We start from the raw sequence: 22,897 nt of genomic DNA, 5'->3' as shown, positions 1-22,897 counted from the left end.
CACAATTTTTTAGCTCTTTGAAAAAAAAGCTGAATATAAATGTTTTAAATAAACAATATTTAGCAATTGTGAACACCTTGGTTATGACACATCAAACTTTTTTTTTTTTTTTTTTTGTGTTTTGAGACGGAGTTTCACTCATGTTACCCAGGCTGGAGTGCAATGGCGCAATCTCGGCTCACCGCAACCTCCGCATCCTGGGTTCAGGCAATTCTCCTGCCTCAGCCTCCTGAGTAACTGGGATTACAGGCACGCGCCACCATGCCCAGCTGATTTTTTGTATTTTTAGTAGAGACGGGGTTTCACCATGTTGACCAGGATGGTCTCGATCTCTTGACCTCGTGATCCACCCGCCTCGGCTTCCCAAAGTGCTGGGATTACAGGCTTGAGCCACCGCGCCTGGCCACATCAAACATATTTTAGATTTTAGTTTTTAAAAATTAATTTCTGCTCCCAAATAACCCAGTTCCCACCTTGCTTATCTTCAGTTGTAATTGTGTAAACATTATACCACAAACCTACAGTTCAAGATTTCATCAGAGTTAATTGATACAAAAAATAACCTTTAAAAATTTTTAATGACCAACATAGTTAAACACAAGCTTTGTTAAGTGGCAGGCAAACACAAGGTTGGTTACATGCCGTGAGCCTTCCCCGTAAACTTGAGTGGCTCATCCAACACATGTGTTTCTTGTGGTTTGAACATGATCCTGTTCTTGCCTTCAGCTGTTTTCTTAATTCAGTCAGTCAGCCACAGAAACAATTTACTCACATTGGGATGATCCACAGGAATGTCAAGGAATCTGGAAGATCTATGACAGAGGAAGTCTTCACTTGGACAATAAGCATGAGAGAATTTCCACGCTAGTAGATTCATATAAAATATTTGCATTTGCTATTTTTCTTATATCGCTATAGGCTCCAGTTCTCTAAAACAAATTACTCACATATACCAAAGCTTCAATATGTTTTGCTTGAAGTTTGTAGATTCATCTTAACGGATCCAGTATCAGATTAAAAAAACCAAACAAAACCTCTGTGTGGTATTTTTGAAAAACAGAGACGGTATGTATTTTTTAGCTATTTTTAATGAGAAAAATTTTCACAGCAAAGACAAGTTCTTGACCATCCAAAACAATAGATTGGTGGTGGATTTTAGAAAATATTATACAAAAGGCTTGACAATAATATAATCGAAAAAGACAATGAAATCGTTCAGAAATTTCTTTTTCATCTAAACAGTACTGAAAATGCTTGTCTGGGAAAACTAAAAACATTTTTTTAAAACTATTTAAAAGTTCAAAACCAACTTAGTTTTAAAAACTAAAAACATTTAAAAAAAATAAACAGAATACTCGCTTAAAAACATTACCCTGAGAAGTAAATTTGTGGTTACCTGTCTCAGGAGAAGCACCATTCCTCTATCAATCAACCAGGATCATCTAAAGTCCAAATCTCACTGCCTAACTTGTGTCAGACACAAAAGTGGCATGAAGGGAAATGTGATACGGTCCCGCCAGCGTAATGAAGGGTATTTACAGGGTTCCGTTGCAGATCCAGGGACAGTCATTTAGAACAGATTGCTCTTTCATATCAACTTTAATAACTCAGTCTGCACAATGTTCTTAGCCTGGAGGGCTGGTGGGGGTGGATAATGACTAAGATGACTAAGGAAATAGGCTTTCTTGATTTCTTCTTAGACTAAATGAAAATAGTAGTGAAGAAATTCTCAAGAATAAAGCATAAGGAATACATAAGACATCTATACACAGAATGCATATTACATGTGTAAATATCTTTATTTAGTACCACACTGGGACTATGGTCAAGGCATTTCTTAAGGTAAATATCGAAAAACAATCAATTATTACAATACTACCTGTTTGCTCCCCTAATTTTAAGGTGATTAAAGTTTTGCTATGTGGTTTGTATTAAAACACAACAAAGCTTCCTTTACTTGTGCTTTTGGTATGTAGTACATATTAAAGTTTACACTTTTCAAAAAGTATTATTTCCAAGAAGAAAATCTATTCAGAACTTTTTAAAGGAGCGCTCTGAGGCTAAGTTACTGATGAAATCTGGAACAATTATTATCTTGTATGTATTCCTCAAAGTATACAGTTAAATCCTACTTCTTACCACATTAATATAATGACTATATTAACACATAAATACACTATAGTCTTGGTAGAAATAAGTTAACATTGCTTAGCTATGTACTGGGCACTATGCTAGACTCTTTGTGTATGTTGTGTTTTATGTAATGGATTCCCTTAACAGTCTATGAAGTATATGCGTGGATTAAACGTGTAAAAAAACAAAGAAAGAAAAACAGTCTATGAAGTAGGTATTGTTACAATTCTCATTTTACAGATGAAAACTTGAGGCTTAGAAATAAGTTTAAAACTTGCCCAAGGTCACCAGACAAGTAAGTGACTGAGCCAAAACTGAACCTAGGTCCGGGCTCATAACTACTGCAAATATTCAAATGATTGCATTTCCAACATATTTGTGAAAAATTAAAGGTAAAAATCAAGAGAAAACATATCTTTCTTTTAGTAAATATTCTGAGGGAACACTATGTAGGGTTTTAACTTAATAATTTTTCTGACTGAAACCAACCCTGAAATTATCTTGTATGACTAAACAAACAAAAAGAAATGATAATTTAGAAAGAAAAAAGCAAATACTTGCAAATAAACTCTATATGCAATATTTTATCTGGGGACATGAATTAATATTTAGACTGGAGCGTTAGGCATTAGTGCAGAAAAATAGGACATTGGAAGCAGTCAGAATGCTATGACAGACCTATTTTTTTGTTTCTATTTGCTATAGTTATTGTGCTGAAACAATGTAAGAGGTTTGTTCTTTTAAAACTAAATTTAGGCCAGGTGCAGTGGCTCACACCTATAATCCCAGCACTTTGGGAGGCTGAGGCAGGCGGATCACAAGGTCAGGAGTTCGTAGACCAGCCTGACCAACATAGTGAAGTCCTGTGTCTACTAAAAATACACACACACACACACACACACACACACACACACACATACACACACAAAACTAAACTTAAATGTTTTGGTGTTATTTCTGAGCACAGCAACATGGGTTAATAAAGTTTTTACAAGTTAGGAAAATAACAACTTGAATAGTCTTTCTTGGTAAGGTTAGCCAGAAATATGCCCATATACCAGGCTCTGGGTGATTCCACACAGATTGTATTTTTGGTCTGCTCCGACACCTCCAAAAACAGTGTTCTTACTCATGACTCAGGTAATCACACTAATGCTAATGATGTGTGGGAAAGGAAACGGGAAATAACATTTCTTACAAGTGTATTCTAGGCTGGGGAGTAGCTTAAGTTATTCTCATTTAATTCACATAGCAACCCTGCAAAGTGTTGTTGGCTGCATGTTATTGGGAGGAAATAAACCTTAAGGAAACATAGTTTTCCCAAAGGTACCCAACCAGTGAGTTACACAGTTGAGTGGATTCAAACCTAAGCCTTTTAGAGTTTGTTGGTGTTGTTGTTTTGAGAAGGAGTTTCACTCTTGTTTCTTAGGCTGGAGTGCAATGGCGTGGTCTTAGCTCACTGCAGTCTCCGCCTCCTGGGTTCAAGTGATTCTCCTGCCTCAGCCTCCCAAGTAGCTAGGATTACAGGTGCGCACCACCATGCTGGGCTAATTTTTGTATTTTTAGTAGTGACAGGGTTTCACCATGTTTGTCAGGCTAGTCTTGAACTCCTGACCTCAGGTGATCTGCCCACCTCAGCCTCCCAAAGTGCTGAGATTACAGGCATGAGCCACTGCACCCAGCCTAACCTAAGCCTTTTAGTTTAGAATTTACTCTCTTTTCAATGGCCCCCACTGCTTTCTCATGAAGAATAATTTTTAATATTAGTTCAAAAATCAGAACTCACTCAAAGGGGGAAATTCATCATGATTTTCATATGTGTTGATGGGCAAGCAGACTATTAAAGATATCGCTTTAGTTTTATTGACTTTGTGTTTAGTAGAAACATGAAGGGAACAGAAAAATAGCATATGACTAAGCTCTAGGGCTATTTTCACAAAGAAGACTCAGTAAAATTGGTTGACAAAAATAGCAATGGCTAATACACACTTCTGGGAAGTTACCATCTTATTACATACAATTTGTCAGGAAAATAGTAAATGCCAAATGGAATGAACCTGTTGTCAAGGAGGGAAGAGTACAGAAGAAGAGCTTGGAAAACACAGATCATGGAAAATTCAAAATAAATTTGTATCTTATATCCTTATCCAAGTTCACGTTTTTATTTGCACACGAATCTATAAGTTTGGCGTTTTCCTGAGTCAGCAAACTTCCTGGCGAATAAAGGCAGCAGGAAGCCCTGCAAAATCTTTTTGTTTTGCTTTTTCATCCATTTTGCTCATCTCCAAATTGCTATTAAGAATGGATTAAAAAATGACCCAGCAATCCCATTACTGGGTATATATCCAAAGGATTACAAATCGTTCTACTATAAGGACACATGCACATGAATGTTCATTGCAGCACTGTTTACAATAGCAAAGACCTGGAACCAATCCAAATGCCCATCAACGATAGATTGGATAGGGAAAATGTGGCACATATACACCATGGAATATTATGCAGCCATCAAAAACGATGAGTTTGGGTCCTTTGTAGGGACATGGATGAACCTGGAAACCATCATTCTCAGCAAACTGACAGAAGAGCAGAAGATCAAACACCGCATGTTCTCACTCATAGGCAGGTGTTGAACAATGAGAACACATGGACACAGGGAGGGGAGCACTACACACTGGGGTCAGTTTGGGGGAAATAGGGGAGGGATGGTGGGGGGTGGGGAGCTGGGGAGAAATAGCAAGGGGAGATGTGGGTGATGGGGAGGAAGGCAGCAAATCACACTGCCACGTGTGTACCTATGCAACAATTTTGCATGTCCTTCACATGTACCCCAAAACCTAAAATGCAATAAAATAAATAAATGGGGGAAAAAAAAGAATGGATTAAAACAGCCCAAAGATTCATGATTCAATGTAATTATCACATGTGTTAAATATCTTAGGCCTCCTTTCCTTTCATCTTTCAGGCTAGACGGTGAGCTTTAGTTTGAAATGCAGATGAGAATGTCACTCAAAGGGGCAAGTAAGCAGATAATATTACAGTGAAGTTAAACACAAAAAGTTATCACAATTGGGATAAATTTAGCTGGGTATAAATCTATCTGTAGATAAGTCCACTGGCCTGACAATATTGTGCAAATTTTCCTCAAGAATAAGAAAAGCTTTGGTATAATCAGAAATGTGAGCATCCCAATCCTAGGAAATACAAACCACCATTCTGATCTTACCTGCCGCTCTTCCACACAGTTACCTATCTCCAGCCCAAATGTTCCACCAGTATGTCCTTGCCTTCTCTTTATCCCATGCCTTTGTTCACTGTCACTCCACCTTTTTTTTTTTTTTTTTTTTTTGAGAGGGAGTCTCACTCTGTCGCCCAGGCTGGAGTTCAGTGGCGCAATCTCAGCTCACTGCAACTTTCCAGCTCCCAGGTTCAGGTGATTCTCCTACTTCAGCCTCCTTAGTAGCTGGGATTATAGGTACATGCCACCACGCCACGCTAAGTTTTGAATTTTTAGTAGAGGCAGGGTTTCACCATGTTGGTCAGGCTGGTCTCAAACTCCTGACCTCAGGTGATCCGCCTGCCTCAGCTTCCCAAAGTGTTGGGATTCCAGCATGAGCCACCGCGCCCAGCCTACCTCCACTTATTATGTAACTAAACAACTACTTGTTGCAGCATTTCTCATATAGCTGAATTAAACCAGGTCTTTATTTATGTATTATCTACTCAACTAGATCAACTTTTTGAGAATTGAAGCTACAAAAATTTTTTCTTTTTTGGTCACGCAGTTTTTATCTCAAGGTATGACACAAAGTAGGTACACAACACATATTTGTCTGTGGCATGCCATAAAAATGATGTATAAACTGTCCTAAATTATTCAGTCTAACAACACATATTTACTGAACATTCATTATGTGCCAGGAAAGAACAAATGGCCAGACTCTCAGCAACATTAACTGATGTAATTATCATTAATGGCTATGATATTTGTTTAACACGAAAATGCTATTAAGAACTAAATCAAATGTTAAAAAAGAAAGCGGGGGGTGGTGGCAGCAGAAGCCAGGTGCCCCTGCCTGCCCTGTCTTTCTTCATCAAATGAAGAAAGGAGCTAAAAATGATTGTATGTTCACCATGCACCAGTCACAAACTGAGGAACTATATGTGCTTTTGGCTCAATGGATGCTTATAATTCTTGAGATAACTGGTACAGGGGAACTCTTGCTTTTGAAAAAGACTTGTGCTGTTTTCAGTGACCACCTTGGCCAAGAGTTCTTCCTTAGGTGCTCATAAGAGAAGTTTTCATACTTTTACCTCCTTCTAAACTGGCTTACTACTATTTTTCCTGACTACTTTTGCCCAACCTTTATTTTACATAAGGTCCTGGCTTTCTATCCACCCCACAAAGATCAGGCTCTTTCTTGCTTCCATATGCTACTTCTGATGAGTTTTGTGCTTCTTGATTCTGATCCTCATAGCTGATAGGCAGTTCTGTTCATTCTCATACGCTGGTTTTGGGGATCCCAGCTTAAGCCACAGACTGTTTCCTGTTTGCCCAGAAATAAACAGTACACTTAAAACACACACAATAGTCTCTAATTTCAATCAAAATTTCAACTATTTGTGACTGACTCCAAACTGGACTTATTTTGGAAAGGCAGATAAGCCAGAATGAATTATTTAGCTCCCTGAGCCACCCTAGCTTACCTCAGCCCAGCATCCACATCAACCAAGCTTTGTTGTTCATATTTAATTCGTTACTTAGTTTACTACAACAACCCGGGAAGCATAGGTCATTATCCCTATTTTATGAAGAATGAAACTGAAAAAATTATATACTACTGTGGTTTTTGCAAATTCAAGGATCTGAAAAAGTCTCAGGAAGCATACGTTGAGATTGTCCAAGGTATACTATATTATTATCCTTTTATATAGAGAAGGAGACAAGATCAGAGAAGAAATTGCACAAAGCCACTCAGAGCTGTGATTCACACCTAAGATTTACACAACGCTGAAGCCCAGCTCTTGTCTGCTACACCACGCCACATTTCAGAGGCTTGCACACTCATTAGTAATGCATTCAGAAACCTATTTGGAAAAAAACCGCAGAAGATGCAAAGTAACAACATGTAGACATCTGGTGATATTGGGATTACCTTGATTTCGTGACTTCCTCCAAAGTGTTTCCAAGTCCTTGGAAATCCAGATGATTCACTGTCTCTCACTAGTCAAAGAAATAAAGGAATTGAAGCAACAATATATAATAAGCAATTCTCTCTGTGCATCTCTGTCTGCAAATCATTAGTTACTTTTTTAAATTTTTTGAGACAGAGTCTTGCTCTGTCACCCAGGCTGGAGTGCAGTGGCATGATCTTGGCTCACTGCTACCTCCGCCTCCCGAGTTCGAGTGATTCTCATGTCTCAGCCTCCTGAGTAGCTGGGATTGCAGGCGTGTGCCACTATGCCCAGCTAATTTTTGTATTTTTAGTAGAGACAGGGTTTCATCATGTTGGCCAGGCTGTAGTTACTGTTTTAAGTAGACATCTGAAGTTATCTACAATCACATATTCATTATTACACACCAATAAAAACAACAACAGCAAAAACAAAACCACACTGCTGCCCTTGAAATTGGTCTTCGTTATGATTATTTAGAAGGTTACGTGATAGAAAGGCCATGCTGCATGTCCATGTAGCCAGCAGTAAAACACAGATTTTCAAGTTGACATTATTAATTTAGTCTGATGAGTGCTATTTTGGGGGGCATCCCAAATGTTATCTATCAGCAAAACTAGAGCAATAAATGTGTACCAAGTGAGACTTACAACAGCTTTGAGTAACTGGGTATAGAAGGCAATGAAAAGAAACATTAAAAGGTGGTTATAGATTATTTTATGTCTCTAAACAGTAATTACTACAAATATTATTTTACTAAGTCTTAAGAAAACTGTGAGAACCAGATTAATGTATGTGTTCATTGAAACATATCTAATTGCTTCATGAACTTTATTTTCTTTTTCTTTTTTTTTTCTTCTTCTTCTTTTTTTTTTTTTTAAAGATGGGGTTTCACCATTATGGCCAGACTGGTCTTGAACTCCTGACCTCAGGTGATCCACCCACCTCTGCCTCCCAAAGTGCTAGGATTACAGGCGTGAGCCATCGCATCTGGCCCATGAACTTTATTTTAAAGGTCACTTAGTGTATTAAAAACTTCTTACCTAGCTACTATGGAAAATATAAAATAAAGACCCAGATTTTCAAAACATTTTTTTTTTCTTTTTTTCTTTTTTTTTTTTTTTTTAGACGGAGTTTCACTCTTGTTACCCAGGCTGGAGTGCAATGGCGCGATCTTGGCTCACCGCAACCTCCGCCTCCCGGGTTCAGGCAATTCTCCTGCCCCAGCCTCCTGAGTCGCTGGGATTATAGGCACGTGCCACCATGCCCAGCTAATTTTTTTGTAGTTTTAGTAGAGACGGGGTTTTACCATGTTGACCAGGATGGTCTCGATCTCTTGACCTCATGATCCGCCCGCCTCGGCCTCCCACAGTGCTGGGATTACAGGCTTGAGCCACCGCGCCCGGCAACATTTTTTTTTTTTCGATACGGAGTCTTGCCCTTGTCACCCAGGCTGGAGTGCAATGGCACGATCTTGGCTCATTGCAACCTCCGCCTCCTAGGTTCAAGCAATTCTCCTGCCTCAGCTTCCCGAGTAGCTGAGATTATAGGCGCCTGCCACCACGTCCAGCTAATTTTTGTAATTTTAGTAGAGACGGGTTTCGCCGTGTTGGCCAGGCTGGTCTTGAATTCCTGACCTTGTGATCCACCCGCCTCAGCCTCCCAAAGTGCTGGGATTACAGGCATGAGCCACTGCGCCTGGCCAAAAAATTTCTAATCTGCTTTCTAATTTTGTGGTAATAGTGGGTGAAATAATCTAATTACTTTGTTAATAATAAGAAGTAGCTGCACTGCCTGTTTGTCAATTGTTCACGAATCATGTGAACTGTGTGTTGGAATAAAGTGATTGACAGAAATTTATTTTATTTTATACTCTCAAATTAATTTAGATTCTAAATCTATTAATTTAGAAAGCAAAGGGCAGAGAACGTTTCCAAATGCCATGATTAACTTGAATATAAAGACAGATAAGCATAAAAGCCATAGTAAAATTGAGATTTTTTTTTTTTTTTGGAGATAGAGTCTTGCTCTGTTGCCCAGGCTGGAGTGCAGAGGCACAATCTTGGCTCACTGCAACCTTCGCCTCCCAGGTTCAAGAGATTCTCCCACCTCAGCCTCCCGAGTAGCTGGGATTACAGGTGCCCGCCATCATGCCCAGCTAATTTTTGTATTTTTAGTATTGACAGGGTTTCACCTTGTTGCCCAGGCTAGTCTGGAATTCCTGAGCTCAGGCAATCTGCCCACCATGGCCTCCCAAAGTGCTAGGATTACAAGCATGAACCACCATGCCCAGACTAAAATCGAGATCTTTAAGGACCTTAAATTCAGAATAATGATGTATGTGAATTAAATTTAAAAAAGCGATATCACCTCTTTTGGAAGCAAATAATAAAAAAGCTAGTACTGAAAGATGAACAATTTTAAAATTGGGAAATTGATATACACCCCATTTGGTTTGGACACAGATTTTTTTTTTTAAATCAGCTATATAGTAAGATGATAAAAGAGAAAATCAAATAAATGCCATAATTAGCCAGAGAGTCGTTTAGTATTTTGAGCTGTACTCCAACTCCGCCACATACTACGTGAGAAACGTTAGGCAAGTTATTTAATCTCTTTGTGTCTCAGTCTTCTCATCTCTCTAAAAGAGGAAAATATCATGGGAATGCTGTGAGACTTAAGTGAGTTAATACTCTTAGAACAATGGCTGGCTCCTAGCAAGTGGTCAATAAATGTTAACCGCCTCTCTTATCATTCATTACTATTATAAAGATACATTTATTTTAAATAAACATTTTTTAGTTCACTTTGTGAAGTCACAGAGTGGAGCACACCCAGTTGCACTGAGCTATAAACTCCAAGGAAAGGCCAAAGGCTGAATGGGCCACCTAGAATGATGAGTCAGACACAGCAGCAGTTCAGGTTTCCAGACTGATTCAGTCCTTGGCTTCTAACCGGAGGCTGACAGCAAGTGCCAACGGTGATGAGTTTTTGTAACATGGGGTGCTTCATTAGAGATGCAAATCAGATCACTTACATCTTGTATAGAGCACCAGTAGTAATCAAGCTCAGATTCACACTGGTAACATAGAGGTAAAATGCTTCATATCTAGTTACCATGCTCCTAAACCATATGCTTCTGAATTCTATGTTCTTGACTCACCTACTGCCAAAGAGCTAAACATAGCTAAAGGATTTAAATCATAATTTGATCTGACAACCAGGTATCAAACAATCCTTCTTTAGTCAAATAAGTAGAGCGGTGACAAATATCGGAGCAGTATATTCACTTTATGCTATGTGCTTTGTGACAGGAAAATAATAATTGAGGGTATTGGTAAATATCTTATTCTTATCTGATCTATAAAAGGATGTCAGCGGGCCGGGCGCGGTGGCTCACGCCTGTAATCCCAGCACTTTGGGAGGCCAAGGCGGGTGGATCACGAGGTCAAGAGATCGAGACCATCCTGGTCAACATAGTGAAACCCCGTCTCTACTAAAAATACAAAAAATCAGCTGGGCATGGTGGCGCATGCCTGTAATCCCAGGTACTCAGGAGGCTGAGGCAGGAGAATTGCCTGAACCCAGGAGGCGGAGGTTGTGGTGAGCCGAGATCGCGCCATTGCACTCCAGCCTGGGCAACAAGAGCGAAACTCTGTCTCAAAAAAAAAAAAAAAAAAAAAGGATGTCAGCATAAGCTTGTTATTCAACATAGACCAACAAAATTATTGTTAAGGTTAAGTGATTTAGAAGAGAGAAATCTAGGAAAGTGAGGAATATCCTAACCTTTCTATGATTGTGAATTATCTTATAGACTACCAGTGAATGCATATAAACACTCTCATGTAGAATAAGACAAAGCAGATTCAGTTCTTCCAAATAAATGCTCTTAAGGATAATGATGATGAACTGGGACAGATGGCAAATACAAAGAATGGCAATGTTTTAAATCCTATTATATTCAAATGCCCAAATATTATCAAAAATATTATGCTTGAATAACTTTTTTGTTTTCTAAAGTAGTTATTTATCATCAGAGTTGTCAGCAGATCTGCTTTTTTTTGTTTGTTTTTTTTTTTTTTTTTTTATTTGAGACGGAGTTTCGCTCTTGTTACCCAGGCTGGAGTGCAATGGCGCGATCTCGGCTCACCGCAACCTCCGCCTCCTGAGTTCAGGCAATTCTCCTGCCTCAGCCTCCTGAGTAGCTGGGACTACAGGCACGCGCCACCATGCCCAGCTAATTTTTTGTAGTTTTAGTAGAGACGGGGTTTCACCATGTTGACCAGGATGGTCTTGATCTCTTGACCTTGTGATCCACCCGCCTCGGCCTCCCAAAGTGCTGGGATTACAGGCTTGAGCCACCGCGCCCGGCCTTTTTTTTTTCTTTTTTTTGAGATGGAGTCTCACTCTGTCACCCAGGCTGGAGTACAGTGGTGCGATTTTGGCTCACTGCAACCTCCATCAATGGGTTCAAGTGATTCTTCTGCTTCAACGAGTCTCCTGAGTAGCTGGGACTACAGGCACCTGCCACCACACCTGGCTAATTTTTGTATTTTCAGTGGAGACGGGATTTCACCATATTGGCCAGGTTGATCTCGAACTCCTGACCTTGTGATCTGCCCATCTAGGCCTCCCAAATTCAGATCTGCTTTAATACTCATGTTTCACATATGAGAAAACTGACATACAGAAAGAACAATTGACTTAGAGTTACATGGCAACTCAATACTAGAGTATTAAGAGTTATTATTTGCCCAGACCAGTATTTATTTTATATATCTTCAGGCTTTGGTGAATCTTGTCCCCATAAATGGGATGTCGTGATTTGGGAATTATTAAAAATATTGGTTGAGGCCGGGCGTGGTGGCTCACACCTGTAATCCAAGCACTTTGGAGGCCAAGGCGGGCGGATCACCTGAGGTCGGGAGTTCAAGACCAGCCTGACCAATATGCTGAAACCCCATCTTTAAAAAAAAATTAAAAAAAAGAAATATCGGTTGATTGGTATATATTATCTTTCGCCGATCTCTGAATCAAATTCATACCTAATAATGAACTGTCTTAGCATAATTCTGTTCTATTTCAATTTTGTGAGTAAAAGTCCAAAACAAAATTTATTTTGAAATCTGATCTCCAGGTAACAATCTTTTTTTCCATTTTGAATTGTGGTAAAATATGCATAACATACAATTTACCATTTTAACCATTGTCACCACCCATCTCCAGAACCTTTTTCATCTTGTAAAATCGAACCTCTGTATCTGTTAAACAATAATTCCTTCTATTCCCCTCTTCCCCCAACTGCTGGCAACCACCATTCTACTTTCTGTCCCTAGGACTTTGCCTTGCTACTCTTAGTTCCATGTAACCTATGCTTATGAACATTCAAAATGTTTTGTCTTTAAAGAAAGCTTAGGGGGCCAGGCACGGTGACTCATGCCTGTAATCCCAGCACTTTGGGAGGCCGAGGCAGGTGGATCACAAGTTCAGGTGTTCGAGACCAGCCTGACCAATATGATGAAACCCTGTCTCTACTAAAAAAATACAAAAATTAGCCAGCCGTGGTGGCATGTGCCTGTAATCCCAGCTACTCAGGAGGCTGAGAGGGGAGAATTGCTTGAACCTGGGAGGAGGAGGTCGCAGTGAGCTGAGATCGCACCACTTCACTCCAGCCTGGACAACAGAGTGAGAATATGTCTCAAAAAAAAGAAGAAAAAAAAAAGCTTAGGGGAAGATTCTTTAAATTATTCACTTCCAATTAGTCTCTGAAGTGAGACTCTGTAATTGTTCTGCCTGGAGGATCCACATTAGTTAGGCTGGTTCTAAGTACTCAGTTTGTTGAGTTGTAAATGGCTGGTACTTCAGATGGGAGGCAGGAGACTCTGGTCTGCAGTGTGATTTGTGATTGGCTCTCCCACCTTGCCACAGTGCACAGGATGCTTCTACAAATTATGGCAAGAAAGAATTATTTATTCATATGTACTCTCTTTCACGCCTTATACATTTTTTTTTTGAGACAGGGTCTGACTCTGTCACCCAAGCTGCAGCATAGTAGAGCAATCTCTTCTCACTACAGCCTCAACCTCCCAGACTCAAGCAATCTTCCCACCTCAGCCTTCTGAGTAGCTGGGACCACCGATGTGCGCCACCATACCCACACCCAGTAATTTTTGTGTTTTTATAGAGAAGTAGTTTTACCATGTTGCCCAGGTTGATCTGGAACTCCTGAGCTCAAGCAATCCACCCGCCACAGCTTCCCAAACTGCGCCTGGCCTTATGCCTTATATTTTCTTCTTTGTGTTTAAAAAGTCTCCCTCTGTAGTCCAGGCTGGAGTACAATGTGTGATCTTGGCTCACTGCAACCTCCGTCTCCCAAGTTCAAGTGATTCTCAGGCCTTAGCCTCCCTAGTAGCTGGGATTACAGCACCTGCCACCATGTCCAATTTTTGTATTTTTAGTAGAGATGGGGGTTCACCATGTTGTCCAGGCTGGTTTTGAACTCCTGACCTCAAGTGATCCACCCACCTCTGCCTCTCAAAGTGCTGGGGTTACAGGCCTGAGCCACCACACCTGACCCCCATGCCTTATATTTTACATAGTCACAGCCACCTATTTGTTTTCTTTTTTTTTTTTTTGAGACGGAGTTTCGCTCTTGTTACCCAGGCTGGAGTGCAATGGCGCAATCTCGGCTCACCGCAACCTCCGCCTCCTGGGTTCAGGCAATTCTCCTGCCTCAGCCTCCTGAGTAGCTGGGATTACTGGCACGCGCCACCATGCCCAGCTAATGTTTTGTATTTTTACTAGAGACGGGGTTTCACCATTTTGACCAGGATGGTCTCGATTTCCTGACCTCGTGATCCACCCGCCTCGGCCTCTCAAAGTGCTGGGATTACAGGCGTGAGCCACCGCGCCCGGCTTTTTGTTTTCTTTGAAAGTGCTAAACTTTAAGTATAAGACCCAGTAAGATTTTATCAGAGACGCGTAATTTACATATCAGGAAGGCAATTTTGCTTGGGATAAAATGCTGCTATCTATGTCGGAGGTGTTTGAACCAGAGCAACTTTCACCTCAAATAGGGGCTGGGTAAAATAAGGGTGAGACCAAGGCCGGGCGTGGTGGCTCACACCTATAATTCCAGCAGTTTGGAAGGTCAAGGAGGGTGAATCCTCTGAGGTCAGGAGACCAGCCTGGCCAACATGGTGAAACTCTGTCTCTAATAAAAATACAAGTTGGGCATGGTGGTGGGCGCCTGTAGTCTCAGCTACTCGGGAGAATCACTTAAACCTAGAAGGCAGAGATTGCCAGTGAGCCGAGATCACGCCATTGCACTCCAGCCTATGCAACAGGAGCAAAGCTCCGCCTCAAAAAAAAAAAAGTCTGAGACCTACTGGGCCACATTCCCAGGCGGTTAGGCATTCTTAGTCACTGGATGAGATAGAAGGTCGGCAGGACTGGTTTCCCAAGATACAGGACTAAAGACCCTGCTGATAAAACAGGGTGTGGCCAAGAAGCCAGCCAAAATTCACCAAATCCAAGATGGCAATGAAAGTGACCTTTGGTTGTCCTCAGTGCTCATCATATGCTAATTATAGTACATTAGCATGCTAAAAGACACTCCCACTCATCACCACCGTGACAGTTTACAAATGCCTTGGCAATCATCGGAAGTTTCCCTAGGTAGTCTAAAAAGTGGAGGGACCTTCAGTTCTGGGAAATATCTACCCCTTTCCTGGGAAACCCATGAATAATCCACCCCTTGTTTAGCCCTGAAGACCTCCAGAGGATTTTGTCTTAAAAGTTTACAAAGCAGCATCCAGAATGGCCACGTGTGTTGGCACGTACCTGTAGTCCCAGCTACTTGGGAAGCTGATGTGGGAGGATCACTTGAGCCCAGGAATTTGAGTTCAGTCTGGACGACATAGTGACAGCCTGTCTCTAAACAATAAAAGTAAAAATAAGTATGATCCAGAAAAACAAACAAGCAGAAAGAGCGATATGTATACCCAGTTTATGTATACTCAGCTCTGCCTACAGAGTAGATATTTTTTTATTCTTTTACTTTCTTAACAAACTTGCTTTTACTTTACTCTAAGGACACCCTGAATTCTTTCTTGATCCAAGAACACTGTCTTGGTGTCTGGATCGGGACCCCTTTCTCGTAACAGGTATATTTTTACTTATTTATTTTTTTGCCCCCCCTCAACAGCTACATTTTTAGAACCATGATTTTGTGAAGAGTTTTAAGCCATTTTATAATTCTTGAGAGTAAATATAATAAAACTTAGCAAGGTCAAAAGCACTGGTTTCTAACCTTTTCAAGGTTGGGATGAGCCCTCCTTTTTCCAACATGTAAAAATATTATAGACAACTGGACCCGGTGGCTCACACCTATAATCCCGCCACTTTGGGAGGCCAAGGCAGGAGGATCACCTGAACTTAAGGGTTCATGGGAGACCAGCCTCAGCAACATGGTGAGATTTTATCTCTATTTAAAAAAGAAAATCCAAAAAAAATCATCTGTTTTCCGATAATCTTTGATGTACTCATGGATTAGCGGGCCCATTACAATTAATAGCCCTCCAGGGGTCTTGCTCACAAGTTGGAAACCACTGATCCAAGAAAACATGCAGGTTCTAGCCCCAGTTCTGTCTCTCACTAGCTATAGAGCCTTGGGTGAATCATTCTACATGCTTCAGTTACCTCACTTTTTAGTTATAGAAAAGTGAGGAAACTGTTTTGCTTACTTCAGGAAATTTACAATGAGTGTAAGAATGAAATGATATACAAAGGATTTAAATCTTAAACATGACACAAAATAAAGTGACATAATTATGGAAGAATTTGATTTTATAGAAAACACATGGAAGCATCATAGAGCATTCCTACACTCTGAAAATTTAACTAGAAAATCAACATATCGTGAATAATGCATATAATTTGATGTGCCTTAAGAAAAGAACAACTAGCATTCCTGTATTTATAAGGATGTTCATCAAGAACTGCTTGTAGGCCGGGCGTGGTGGCTCACGCCTGTAATCCCAGCACTTTGGGAGGCCGAGGTGGGTGGATTACGAGGTCAAGAGATCGAGACCATCCTGGTCAACATGGTGAAACCCCGTCTCTACTAAAAATACAAAACATTAGCTGGGCATGGTGGCGCGTGCCAGTAATCCCAGCTACTCAGGAGGCTGAGGCAGGAGAATTGCCTGAACCCAGGAGGCGGAGGTTGCGGTGAGCCGAGATTGCACCATTGCACTCCAGCCTGGGTAACAAGAGCGAAAAAAAAAAAAAAAAAAAAAAGAACTGCTTGTAACAGCAAAAAACTGGAAACAACATACATTTCTTAACATGGAAAGATGATATGTAAAATTTTTTTCACCAGTTTTCAAAACAGTACTTATGACTCGACTCCACTTTATTTTTTAAAATTCTGGAGTAAAATATTCTCTTTGTTTGTTTGTTTGTTTTAGAGACAGAGTTGTGCTCTGTTGCCCAGACTGGAGGGCAGTGACACAATCATAGCTCACTGCACCCTTAAACTCCTGGGCTCAGGCAATCCAGCTGCCTCGGGCTCCCAACACTGGGATTACAAGTGCTTAAAATGTTAATAATAGCCAGGGAGTGAATTACAGGTGATTTTTCTCTTGTAATTTTTTTTTTTTTTTTTTTTTTTTTTTTGCTGCACTAAACAAAAACTTTTTTTTTTAAAGACGAGGTTTCACCATATTGGTCAGGCTGGTCTCGAACTTCTGACCTCAGGTGATCCGCCTGCCTCAGCCACCCAAAGTGCTGGGATTACCGGGGTGAGCCACCGCGCCCAGAAAACAAAAACATCTAATAAAATTGTTTATTTTTATAAAGAGAACAAAATAGTAAAACTCGTCCTCCACATCAAAAAAAGAGAATGCCTCAAGGATATCAAAAGAAGGGAAAAAAAAAACCAAAATTGGGCTGCAGTCTAGGCCGGGCATGGTTGGTCATGCCTGTAATCCCAACACTTTGGGAGGCTAAGGTGGGCAGATCACTTGAGCCCTGAAGCTCGAGACCAGCCTGGGCAACATGGTGAAACCTCATCTCTACCAAAAATACAAAAATTAGCCAGCATAGTGGCAGGTGCCTGTAGTCCCAGCTACTCAGGAGGCTGAGGTGGGAGGATCACCTGAGCCTGGGAGGTGGAGGTTGTAATGAGCTGAGATTGCACTACTGCACTCCAGCCTGAGCGACAGGGCAAGACCCTGTCTAAAACAAACAAAAAAACTTGGCTGGGCACAGTGGCTCACACCTGTAATCCCAGCACTTTGGAAGGTCGAGGAGGGAGGATCACCTGAGGTCTGGAGTTTGAGACCAGCCTGACCAACATGGTGAAACCCCGTCTCTACTAAAAATACAAAATTAGCCAGGTGTGATGGCGCATGCCTATAATCCCAGCTACTCAGGAGGCTGAGGCAGGGGAATTGCTTGAACCTGGGAGGCGGAGGCTGCAACGAGCCGAGATCGCAACATTGCACTCCAGCTTGGGCAACAAGAGCAAAACTCCATCTCAAAAAAAAAACAAAAAACAAACAAACAAAAATTGGGCTGTAGTCTAGTTGATGGTGTATATGTATGTATGTGCATATGTTATATGTCTTTATATGTAAGTATAAATATGCATATATCTATATATTAGGAGGTAATAGAATGACAGGTAGGAAAGAGAACTCAGAGAATAAAGAATCAACACTGTCCATTCAAGAGAGCCCTATCTGCTCCTGATGGTGAAGCTGGGAGCCCAGGCTAATGCTGACAAGATGCCATAATCAATTACCTGCCTTTCTCCAGTCCATGCCCACCCAGCACCATTCTAATTTCAATTTAGTTTTTTTAAAAAACAAGTTTCCTGGTATAGAAAAGAAAAGCTGATTTTTAACACAACATACTATTTGGTTTGCTTTAAAACTATTTTTCTCATTGTAAAGTAATAAATTGAAATTCTGGCTGATATAGTACTCTCTTGGGAATTTGGTTAATGTGAGTGCTTTGCTAAGGGCCTGGATCACTCTAAGAATTTTGGAAAATATATATATTAAGTTTCTGAGTTTGAAAAGCTGAACACCAGACAATGAAACTTGGTAATTTCATCAGTGTAATTATAAGCTGCAAAGTCTTATGACAGTTAACCAACTGGATTTCCCTAAGAAACAATTCTATTAAAAAAAAAAAAAAAAGAAACAATTCTATAATTCAATGTGTCACCTTTAGCATGAAATAAACACAAGGCAGGTATGTCTTGGAGACATAAGGTAGTTTTACAGTATGAACAATGGGTGCAACATTTTAGCTATAATCCAGTGTTATCATTCCTAGTTTGGTGATATAGATAAAGACCAGAGAAAGTAAGTTGGTTATCTAAGATTATAATTGATATTAGTTCAAACTTGAAATTATAATTGATGCCTCCTAGTCCAGGATATGAAACTATTTTCCCCAGCCTTTATGAAAAAATGTCACATCTCTTTAATGCCCTTATTCATGACTATATCTACCTTCCCTGTTTTAATAAGTGCTCATTAAGGCTGGGCACGGTGGCTGATGCCTGTAATCTTAGCACTTTGGGAGGCCGAGGTGGGTGTATCACTTGAGGTCAGGAGTTCAAAACCAGCCTGATGAACATGGTGAAACTCTGTCTCTACTACAAATACAAAAAAATTAGCCAAGCGTGGTGGCTGGCGCCTGTTATCCTAGCTACTTGAGAGGCCGAGGCAGGAGAATCACTTGAACCCAGAAGGCAGAGGTTGCAGTGAGCCAAGGTTGCATCACTGTACTCCAACAAGAGAGTGAGACTCTGTCTCAAAAAGAAAAAAAGAAAAAAGAATGATAATTGAGTAGTATTTCAAAGCACTCTGCTACGTTGTTTTTTTCAAATCTGCTCTGTAGGTTTTATAACATGAGTATGTGTCTAACACTGAAGTAGGATGGAGGAAAATATTCCTATTTACTAATAATCTAATACCTGCAAGGCACTGCTCTAGACATGCTACATCTTACTTCATTTATTATTTACTAAAACCTTAGGCTGTGTCCCATATGAGTTTTCTAATGATATCCTAAATGGATGCACTTCATTCCATCAGGTCATATCCAAGATTATAATTAAATAAAAATTATCATTACTGTAAACCATGTATTAATCATTTCATTATATATAACACTCAAGTACTGACAATATATAACTGAACAATCTTAGAGTAATGGGTTATAAACATTCACTGAAAACAGAGACTGGAAACAATCACAGATCCTCTTTAGGGTGAATCAACAGTTGATACTTCAACAACTTCTACTCACACATTTAAGCATCCTCTTAAAAACCAACAAAAAACAGACCAGGCGCAGTGGCTCACACCTGTAATCCCAGCACTTTCGGAGTCCAAGGTGGGAGGATCACTTGAGGCCAGGAGTTTAAGACCAGCCTGTCCGACATGGCAAAACTCTGTCTCCACTAAAAATACAAAAATTAGCTGGGCATAGTGGCACATGCCTGTAATCCCAGCTACCTGGGAGGCTGAGGCATGAGAATCACTTAAACCTGGGAGGCAGATGTTGCAGTAAGCTAACATGGCACCACCGTACTCTAGCCTGGGTAACAGAGTGAGACTGTGTCTCAAAAATTAAACAAACAAACTCACAAAAGACTATGCATTGTATGATTCTGTTGATGTGAGATATCTAGAATAGGCAAGTCTATAGGAACAGAAAGTAAATTAGTGGTTTCCTGGGGCTGTGAGTGAGACGGTGTTGGAGGAAGAGGAGTGACTGCTATTGGATATGAGGGGGTGATACAAATGTTCTAAAATTGATTGTATCAATGGTTGTACAACTCTGTAAATTTTCTAAAATCCACTGACACACTTTAAATAGGTGAATTGTATGATGTATGAATTATGTCTCAATAAAGTTATTTTTTTAAAGTTCTGAATTTCTGCTACCCAATTGCACAATTCCTTCAGATTAACCGTCTGAGAAACTCTGTTAATAGCACTGGAAGGTTTTACCACTAAGGAGGAGTTGTAACTTCAAAAAGCAATTGGTAATACATCATTAAAATGAATTATAGTATGGGAGACAGGAACTACAGAAACAATGGAGAGTGATAGATCAGTACCCTGACTGGGAGTTACTCATGTGCAATGTAAAATCAATCACTGATCCAGTTCTTTAGGAAACAATAATACAGAATATTCTGGTCCCCTCCAGGATTCTGTTGACTGTCCTCAATCAGCTCAACTGTTTTGCACCTCATTCATGAAAAAAAGCACACTGTTGCCCACCGAGTCCTATTTGTATTATCTCTGATCTTTCCTTTCTGGCTCTGCAGTTTCTTTTCTTTCCTTTTTTTTTTTTTTTTTTTTTTTTTGAGACAGAGTTTCACTTTTGTTACCTAGGCTGGAGTGCAACTGTGTGATCTCAGCTCACCGCAACCTGCGCCTCCCAGGTTCAAGGGATTATGCCTGCATATTACAGGCATGCACCACCACACCCAGCTAATTTTGTATTCTTTAGTAGATACGGGGTTTTACCATGTTGATCAGGTTGGTCTTGAACTCCCGACTTCAGGTGATTCACCCACCTCAGCCTCCCAAAGTGCTGGGATTACAGGCATGAGCCATCACGCCCAGCCTCTGCAGTTTCTTTTTTTTTCTTTTTTTTTTTTTGAGACGGAGTTTCACTCTTGTTACCCAGGCTGGAGTGCAATGGCGCGATCTCGGCTCACCGCAACCTCCGCCTCCTGGGTTCAGGCAATTCTCCTGCCTCAACCTCCTCAGTAGCTGGGATTACAGGCACGCACCACCATGCCCAGCTAATGTTTTTGTATTTTTAGTAGAGACGGGGTTTTACCATGTTGACCAGGATGGTCTCGATCTCTTGACCTCGTAATCCACCCACCTCAGCCTCCCAAAGTGCTGGGATTACAGGCTTGAGCCACCGCGCCCGGCCTTTGCAGTTTCTTTACATTGCTTGGCAGTGTCCTTTCATCATTCCTTTTCCCACATGGCTGTAAAGATTTTCTAGGCCGGGCATGGTGGCTCACGCCTGTAATCCTAGCACTTTGGGAGGTTGAGGTGGCCAGATCATGAGATCAGGAGATTGAGACGGGCCTGGTCAACATAGTGAAACCCCGTCTCTACTAAAAATTCTACTAAAACTTAGCCAGGTATGGTGGCACCTGTAATCCCAGATACTCAGGAGGCTGAGGTGGGAGAATCGCTTGAACCTGGGAGAAAGAGGTTGCAGTGAGCTGAGATCGCACCATTGCACTCCAGCCTGGGCAACAAGAGCAAAACTCCATCTCAAAAAAAAATTTTTTTCTAGGACACTCTCCCTTCTTTAGCACTTGAAAGAAGCAGCACCTACACACCCCAGAGAGCCCTAATTCAATAAAGAGAGAGTGAGTAGTTCAGATGAATACCCTGAGTAAGCATGAATAGAAGAATGCTCTTAATCTATTGCTCTCTTAATCATTAAATTGCTAGAGACATCTTTTTACTGGACAGTATTAAATATTTCAATTACCTGGACATCCCCTTAAGAAATCTCAGGCTTTTTACCTCCCAAGATGAGTTTTGAGGGAGAACCTTACCTGGCATAAGCAGCAGTGGAGCTCTGAAGGCTACATTGGATAGTTTTCAGCCGGGACTCCCAGCCCCTCACCTCACTTGTTGAGGGCAGGGAAGGCTGCTGTGGCTTTCCCTTCCTGGGCTTGCCCATCCTGCTAATTTTAGGCTGCTTCCTCATGCGGCTGCCCTGGGTATCAGAACATGTGGCTCCCCGTGGAGGAGCTATTTTCTCCTGTGAGCCTCACTTGTTTGTTTCCAACTTCTCTCCCTTCTCCTCCCTGCTCCCCACCTCTGTAGGGTAGAGCTATTTCATAGCAAAAAATAAAACATCTCTCAGAATCATGCTCTGATCTGTGTTTATTCCTGAATCTAAGAGACCAAGGGAAACTTTTCACGTTAGATTTTAATTGCGTCTGCCAATAGCAAGATTTCCAAATCATGTTTATTTAACAAATATTTGCCAGAGTCCTACAATGGATAAGATCTTGCCCTAGGTCACTGGGATACAATGATGAGCAAAGCAAACTTGTATTTCACTGATGAAATCTTAATAACAGAGATTTATTAAACTTCCACTATGTTCAATGTTTTCTGTTAAGACTTTAAAATATAAAAATCAATAAGTAGACCAGGCACAGTGGCTCACGCCTGTAATCCCAGCACTTTGGGAGGCCAAGGCAGGCAGATCACGAGGTCAGGAGATTGAGACCATCCTGGATAACACAGCGAAACCCTGTCTCTACTAAAAACAATACAAAAAATTAGCTGGGTGTGGTGGCACATGCCTGTAGTCCTGGCTATTTGGGAGGCTGAGGCAGGAGAATCACTTGAACCCAGGATGTGGAGGTTGCAGTGAACCTGGGATGCGGAGGTTGCGCCGAGCAGAGACCACACCACTGCACTCCAGCCTGGGCATCGAGACTCCGACTCAAAAAAAAATCAATAAGTAGAACCCCTTTTCTCAAAGAGCTCACAGATATTTCAATATATAT

General features: G+C 40.9%; 1 protein-coding gene across 9 annotated transcripts in view; it reads right to left on the bottom strand.

Annotated features, from left to right (window-relative positions):
* The window catches only part of MYPN (myopalladin), a 129,165-nt gene extending 107,094 nt beyond the window's left edge, over positions 1-22,071 (bottom strand). For 3 of the 9 annotated variants that reach the window (XM_032252606.1, XM_032252607.1, XM_032252612.1), the window contains exon 1: positions 1,397-2,354. Coding sequence is in view for 3 of the 9 variants with exons in the window: in XM_032252613.1 (XP_032108504.1) it covers positions 21,929-22,056 (128 nt within the window). In the remaining 6 variants the exon portion in view is untranslated. The other 6 variants (XM_032252608.1, XM_032252614.1, XM_032252609.1 and 3 more) reach the window with 5 other exon arrangements.
* Between the last annotated feature and the right edge of the window lie 826 nt (positions 22,072-22,897).

The sequence above is a fragment of the Sapajus apella genome, unplaced genomic scaffold (genome assembly GCF_009761245.1).
Source record: "Sapajus apella isolate SASKATOON/1434 unplaced genomic scaffold, GSC_monkey_1.0 scaffold78, whole genome shotgun sequence".
NCBI lineage: Eukaryota > Metazoa > Chordata > Mammalia > Primates > Cebidae > Sapajus > Sapajus apella.
The sequence above is the reverse complement of the archived record's forward strand: the minus strand, read 5'-3'. Positions and strand labels throughout refer to the sequence as shown.